General features: G+C 29.9%; 1 protein-coding gene across 1 annotated transcript; it reads left to right on the top strand.

Annotated features, from left to right (window-relative positions):
• Window positions 1–559: 559 nt before the first annotated feature.
• Window positions 560–4,344, top strand: LOC130823736 (uncharacterized). The gene is made up of 4 exons (XM_057688472.1): window positions 560–1,057; window positions 1,142–1,492; window positions 2,093–2,396; window positions 3,282–4,344. The coding sequence occupies exons 1-4, from the start codon at window positions 806–808 to the stop codon at window positions 3,437–3,439; spliced, it is 1,065 nt and encodes a 354-aa protein (XP_057544455.1). The 5' UTR covers window positions 560–805; the 3' UTR covers window positions 3,440–4,344.
• The last annotated feature ends 3,634 nt before the right edge of the window (window positions 4,345–7,978 follow it).

Genomic DNA, 7,978 nt, shown 5'->3' with positions numbered 1-7,978 from the left:
AAAAAACATGCTATCATTCCTACGATAAGTTTTTACGGATCATTGAATTTTAAATTTTAAAAATAAATTATTAATTTATTAATAACTGATGCCAGCTAAACGCAATTAATTTTGTTATTCTTAGAAATTTAGGAAAAAATACATTCTATCATTCCCACCACTAGTTTTTATTTGTATTATTACCATATACTTTCAATTTTCAATTTCTACAACAAATCACTAACTATCGATTTATTGCTAACAACACTAGACTACTTTATCAATATCAAAATGTATACTATTATTTCTACGATCAGTTCTTACAGATCGATTAGTTTATTAATACTCAATGACAAATAAACGCAATTAATTGTTATTTTCACAAGTTTACGAAAATAAAATATATTATTCCCACCACTAAAATTTATTTTTACCATATATTTTAAATTTTCAATTTTGACAACTAATCAATAGCTATAAAACAATCATAATTAATCAAAACAATAAATAATTTGACAAAATTACCCCTTCCCCCACCCCACTACTAGTTGAGGTTTACAAATAGGAATCACAACTCACAAATGGCACCCCACTTCGCCCACTCTTCTTATTTCTCTCCTTATTCCCCGACGACGTGAACACACCCTTTGCTCTTTTTTCTCTTTTTTATTCTCTCTTTCCCTTCTTTCTCTCTCCATCTTCTTCTTAGTTCTCCCCAAACATTTGCCGCCATTTCTGTCTCCATTTATAGCTTTTCGATTCCTTCCTCCTTCATTTTTGTTGGGTTTCAATTTGATTTTACTTTCTGGTTGTGGATTTGAAGAATATGAAGGAAGAATTAGACGACGGTGAGTTTTGGTTACCATCCCATTTTCTCACCGACGATGATATTCTCATGGATTTTGATTGTGATACTGATACCAAACTTGGTTCTTTGACTGCTACAAATTCCGATCTCGATTTCACATCTAGATGTACTGAAACTGAAAGCGACGAAGAAGAAATATTACTCACTGGGTTAACTCATCAGTTAACTCGCTCAAATCTTCATGACTCTTCTTGTCCTCTCCACTCCAAGGTTTAAAAATTTTTAAATCAATTTTTTTTAACTGTTTATGATTTTTTTTAAAAATTTGAAATTAATTTTTGAAAATTGAAACAGGGATGGAGGCTATCGAGTTCGCCGCAATCGACGTTGTACGGTTGTATGTGCAACCAGAGTTCAAGCCGAGAAAGTGGAAGTGGTCCAATATCGCCGCCGCAACAGCCACCGCTAACCGATGAAAAAAACGGTGCCGTTTCGGAAACGAATAAGAATGAAAAAGCGACTTTGGATCTGCTTAATAAGGCGGCGGGAGAAGTAGCAAGATTGAAGATGAGAAATGAAAAAAGTGTTGGAACTGGATTCTTCGATTGTAGCCAAAAAGGAGTTTCTTATCTTCCACCTCTTAAGAATCTCGACCAAACATTTCCTCCCATGTATTTCCAGCCGCAATTTCTTCATTTTCCTTCTGTAAGTTTTTTCTAATACTATTAATGACTTGTTTGGTTGGGAGTGAAATTGAATTCTGTAAAAATTCATAATTCTAATGCTAAGTTTTTTCTACTGTTTTTTTTTTTATTATTGTAAATGATATTCGATTCCAAGATTCTAAGACCTTGTTGTTCCAAATGGAATAACCCGATTCATTTTTTAATACATTAAATTTTTTGTTAAATGATTTTAGTTAGATCAGTTAAAACTATTTAATAAATATTGGTTCATGTACAACAAATTCAGATTTTATTGGTTTTTTTTTTTATAAATATTTTTATTAAGTTTAATAATAGGCCTTTTATACTCTTTTTAATAAGATTATAAAAATTAAATTTCTTTGAGTTTTAATTTTTTTAATTATTATTAATAATAATTTTAATTTTAATTTTAATTAACTTAAAAAGGTGCTTAAGAAAATTCATTGACGTGGTTGTTTAAAAAGTCTTCTACGGGTAGAATATACGAAATTAATAAAATTAGTGATATTCGGTAATAAAATATTGTATTTTAATTCATGAATAATTAGTTTTGAATATTTAAAAATTATATTAATTATTTTGATTATAATTGTTGTAGATGGGTTGGGCGCCGTCAAATGGGATGCACTATAATCGGCAACTTGAGCGACAATCACCGCAAAACAGAGCAACAAAGAACGACACCAACAATACTAATAACAACACCGGTAACAACAATCCTCCTCTTGGGCTTCCAGCTTCTGCTTGGCCTCCTCTTCAAGCCCAAGCCCAAAACAAGGCCCAAACCCAGGCCCAACCACTGCCGCCTTTGTTTGTTGCGCCTAAGAGGGAGTGTGCTGGAACTGGTGTGTTCTTACCTCGCCGTGTTGCTGCCCCTGCTAATGAAACCCGAAAGAAATCTGGTACTATTTCTTTATAGTTTAAATTAACTTAATTAATTAATTATTTTTAAGTAGTTTTTTAATTTGGTAATTGTTACTTAAGGAATTTGTTATTCTTGTATTATTGTCTAACTATGTTTCTTCTTGTTTTGGGTTAGATCTATTTATTTATCTCACTTTTTTCTAAATTAGTTGATGAAGTAGTTCAATTATGTAGTACTTGATTTTTTAAGTATATGGTAAGGTAGGTTATATTTTGGTGGGTATATTCAACTCTTGAGGGGTTTGTTTTCGTTATTAAAGTATAATCTTTGTTACCGATAAGTTTTTAGTTAATTTGTTTTGGTTCATAAAATCGAATGTATTTTGGGAATTGTGTCTTATTGTTGATGTTTAGTTGCTTTTAAGAGTGGTCCAATTTTGATGGGGTTGTTTTAGACTTTTAGTAGAAGTACAAATGTTTAGTAATGCTTGTAAATTCATGGTATGGGAGAAATTAGAATGATGTAGATGAGTGACGTATCTAGTGACGTGTACTCAGAATTGTATTGTCAAACTTTGATTTGAGAATCGCTAATGCTTGATTGTACATATATTGTAGTTCGACTAACATTTCATGATCTCAATGTCGTATACTCGGAGGTGTATTGTCAAACTCTGATTCAACAATTTCGAATGCTTAAGACTTGATTGTATATTGTATCGAATCTAACTTATGTTCTTAAACGAGATTTAGAAGTTCGGATCTAGGATGCATACAATTATAGTATATGTTAATTGTTAGAAAGTACTAGTATTGTTTGTTTGGTAGTGAGAGTTGCAACTTGTAAGTGAAAACAATGTGGTACAATCAAATCTTATCTGATCCAAAAATGATCTAAATCTCTGGTTGATTCTTGCGTGCAGATGGGAATACGAGTACCAAGTCAAAAGGCGGGAAAGGTTCACAATCACAGTCTAATAACCACCACCGACGGAACTCCGGTAAGTCATCGACAACGGCAACAACGACGACGACAATAAATTATAATGATATCCAGCTACCCCAGGAGTGGACCTATTGAAATACCCTTCTTTTCTTTGGAAGAAGCTTATAATGATCCTATATCAGTAGTGGATGACAGAATTAGCAGATTTTATTTTAGAAATAGTAATAGATGTGTGAAGAAAAATAAGGGAAATTTGGGTTTTTGATTGCCCAAATAAATAAAAACAAATTATAAGTATGATCATTATTATTAAGTTTGGCTTCATGGTGGGTGTTTTCTATGCCCATGAAGTTAGTCCCATAATAAACTCCTCAAAAGGTTTAAAGGGATTAGTTAGTGTATGAGATGGGGATTAATAATTTTCTTATTTTTGGTGATTTACATTTGTAAAATAACCCCTCTTTACTCATTCCCTTGGTCTAGTTCTAAGTAGTATGTTTGTGTAAAATTTTTAGTCTTACAATTTTTTGGATCGGGTTTGTGTTTGGTTTTATGTCCTTGCCCACATGAAACGTGGAAGTGGCAGTCAATTAAGTCGGTGTTATAATAATATTATACCTATTTTTTCATTCAATAGAAGTATTTATTTTCTCGACAAATTTGTTTTATTTTTTTTCTTTCAATGTTAAAATGTCAAATATAGAATTATCACACATTAATACATATGACGGTTTTATTGTGAAATTATTTTTATTAGGCTGATGCAAATACAGTGTGTTATAATAACAATGTATTAATTATATGAGCTCTTATACAAGCTCAAGAATTATTAGGCGGGTAGCGTAACATGCGGCCTAGTCGGTGCTCAACAAAGAGTTGATTGAATTTTTGTTCTAATGTTGGCATATTGCCATGAAGGGAGAGTAAATTAATTGAGAAAATTAGGTTAGGTTTTGAGTTTATTTTTCTTCCCAACATTTACTAAAAGAAGACATATACAGCGCAACTATGACTTTAAAGTATGAGATTCTTGGGTCAAGTGAACCGGTGTTTACCTTCAGAATCATTTCTTTCCAGACTGGCAGTCAATTCACTGAATCTGAATTTACTGTCACTTTTTTTTTTTTTTTTTTTTTTTTTTTTTTTTTATTTTTTATTAATTGAGTATTTATTTTTTTTAAATTTGAAGTAACGTCCGAGAATTTTGTTTAGATAAAAAGGATGAAATTAATCTTTCTTATTAAGGTGAGTTTCAACTATGACTTTAAATTATGATTTTTAGTGTTTGAATTTGGTATTTTCTGAACTAAGAGATTAAAGGTTTTAAGAGTTTGTGAGACGAAGTCTAATGCTAAACTTGTATAGCAGTTTACAAAATAAAAATAGTTTTTCATTAAATTTTAAGAAATGAAAAATTGGATCAATCCGACGTTGTTGATAAGAATTAGTTATTTTTTTAAGATTGGAATTTATCATCCTACACCCCTTTCTATTCATCCTAACAATCTAATTTGATTGGGCACATTTACCAATGTAATACTTTTTTTTCATTAATATCACTGATTATGCATAATTAAAAATAGAAATAAGTTGATACTCCCTCCTATTCACCTTAGGAGTCCCATTTACTTTTGAGACACTATTCATCTATCACTCTTAAATTTCATTTTATTATTAATCTATAAGTTACAACATAGTCATGTGGGATCTTATTTGATTCGTTTTGATGTAAAGATTATTAATATCAACTTTTTATAATTTTTAATTATACATAACTCGATATATTAAGGATTGAATAAGTGCATTGGATAGAGTGCATAAAGTAAATGGGACACTTAAGATGAATAGGAGGGAGTATTTGTGATATTTGCATTAAAACGAATTATACAAGATTTTACTTGACTATGTTATAACTTATAGATTAAGAATAAAATACAAGTTAAGAGTGATCGATGAACAATGTTAAAAGTTAAATGGGATTATTAGGGTGAAAATGAGGGAATATTTTGTTTAAGTGAATAAGACCAAAATTTTAAGTTATGAAGATATTATTATGAAAGAAAAAATTCGCGTGTAAGAATTTGTACATGAAAATGTAGTAAATTCTAAGGTCGGATAGCAAACTCAGGGGGCGAAATGAGTAATTAGTAGATAATGTACTTTTATGTTAATGATTATTCATTTCTTCTAAAAAATAGCTAAACATATATTTTTGAAAGGGAATTTGTTCTTATTTACTCTAATAATTTATTTTCGCTTTAAATGCCGGAAAATAATATCCTTAATTAGATTATAGGGTTACATATCAAAAGCATAAAATGAAAATTTTAAACTTTAGTCATAATGATTAACAAGTAATTTTATAATAAATTCTTAACTAATATCTTTTTTAATATTACATATTACGTATATATCATAATCAAGGGCATTATTAAACTTCGCCACCCTTTTCATTTTATCGTCACCCCTTATATATTGAACTTTCAAGATTGCTCCTGGTTACTTTTCAAACCTTCAATCTCTAACATCTCTCTAAAAACTCTCTCCCAACGATCATTGAACTAAAACAAGCTAACACTAAAAATCGAATTACAATATATGGCCAACGAAAAAGAGCATCAATATGAATTGCGAAATCAATATGATTGTCTTAAAATTTGATACATGTTCACTCTTTTGGCTATAACTTAAAATAGAAAAATTATATAATAGCAATGTTTACGGCATTAGAACCTAGACTTTAAGATCTTTCCAATGATATATTATATGCCCAATTTCGATAACCGAGCGAGAAATGACGATCGTTTAAAGTTTGTTTGTACTGAAATTTGATACATGTTCATTCTTTTGAGAATAACTTTTTTTAGAAAAAAGGTATTAATGCAAGGTTTACGACATCAAAAACTAGACTTCAAGATCTTTCCAACGACATAATATATACCAAATTCTGACAATCGAGCGAGAAATGACAAACGTTTAAAGTTTGCAATGATCTCTAACATTTAGTCGCGCGAGACTGTACCGCGGTATGATCGCGTAAAACGCGCGACCGGACCGCGGTGGAGTCGCACGTTTTACGCGACCATACCGTGGTTTTGTCGCACGCGACTAAATGTTAGAGATCACTGCAAACTTTAAACGATCATCATTTCTCGCTCGATTGTCAGAATTGGGCATATAATATGTCGTTGGAAAGCTCTTTAAGTCTAGTTTTTAATGCTGCAATCTTTTCATTAATAAGATTTTTCTATAAAAAGTTATACCTGAACGATTGAACATATATCAAATTTTAACACAAGCAAATTTTAAACGATCATCATTTCTCGCTCAGTTATCGGAATTGGTCATGTAATATATCATTGGAAAGATCTTGAAAGTCTAGGTTCTAATGTTGCAAATATTGCAGTAATGTGATTTTGCTATCAAAAGTTTCGGCTAAAAGAGTGATTATGTATTAAATTTCAACACAAAACGTGTCATCAGGTTTATTTTCCAATTTAATTTTTTTAAAATTAATAATTTTTATTTTAATTTAATTATTATTAATAAATTTAGTTTAGTAATAATAATGGTTGATTTTATAATTAAAAATAGATTGAAGAGCATTTTAGTAATTTATTTAAAAAAGGGATGGCGATATAATGAAATGGGTGGCGAAGTTTAAAAATTGGAAAAATTAATAAGCTTTTCATTATTGTTGTTATTGTTTTTGTTGTATTATTAGGAATATAACAATGCTTTCGATTCATCAATATAACAAGCCCTTCGTTATAGTTATGTCTGTTACAATAGTATATACAAAATTTAACAATCTTAATAAGCTAGGATGAGAAAAGAGAAGAATTAAGTGAAAAATCAAAGTTAAAATTTTATTTAAAGAAATATAATTGACAAATTCTCAAAAAAGACGATCTCTTATAAAGATCATTTTAAATGGGCAGACTTAATATTATAACCTAATAACACATTACGATTTTAAAACACAAAAAAGTACTTTTTTTTCCTTGTAGTTGTTCATCTTCTTCCCCACCCCTCATTGCATTTGAAAATCCCAACAGCCTTAACCACAAAATCATAGAATTTTTCCTAGCAACAACAAACTACCCGCATACCTTAATTTCCCAGCAACAACAAAAATAACTTTCTCTCTAAAAATTACAACTCAAGAGAGCATTAAACTAATAAAAAAACTCAATAGAAAATTAACAAAAAGAGCATTGATCAAATTATTTTCCATAAAGTTGTTTATAACCCTAATTTCACAAAACAACCATTCCCAAAGCTTCAAACAGTAAATAAAACCATGGAAACAGTTGTAAATTTGAGAATAATACTTCATCTACGAAAATGAAAAACTACTTGACATACCTCAAACATCTACTTTATATACCAAACCCATACTTAATATATAACTCAAACACCTACTCCCTCTGTTTCATTTAATTTACACCATTTTTCATTTTGGTCAGTCCCAATTAATTTGCATCATTTCTATTTTTGAACTATGGCCCACTACTTTCTTTAAATCTCATCCACACATTTTAATTATCTTTTAATTTCAACCACAAAGTTCATTATTTTTCTTCATTTATTACCATTATCTACCTTTTTCTTAAAAACAATAACTTTCTCTTTGCTTCAAATTATATGGGACATAGTAGTACTTAACAGCTC

This window comes from Amaranthus tricolor, chromosome 9, assembly GCF_026212465.1.
Source record: "Amaranthus tricolor cultivar Red isolate AtriRed21 chromosome 9, ASM2621246v1, whole genome shotgun sequence".
NCBI lineage: Eukaryota > Viridiplantae > Streptophyta > Magnoliopsida > Caryophyllales > Amaranthaceae > Amaranthus > Amaranthus tricolor.
Note: the sequence above shows the minus strand (reverse complement) of the source record. Positions and strands in the feature narration are given on the sequence as shown.

Excerpts from the sequence above, each read along its gene's own strand:
- LOC130823736 (XM_057688472.1), top strand. The coding sequence starts at position 806 with ATGAAGGAAGAATTAGACGACGGTGAGTTTTGGTTACCATCCCATTTT. Across the intron at positions 1,058-1,141 it reads CTTGTCCTCTCCACTCCAAG|GGATGGAGGCTATCGAGTTC; the intron begins GTTTAAAAATTT and ends AAATTGAAACAG. Across the intron at positions 1,493-2,092 it reads AATTTCTTCATTTTCCTTCT|ATGGGTTGGGCGCCGTCAAA; the intron begins GTAAGTTTTTTC and ends TAATTGTTGTAG.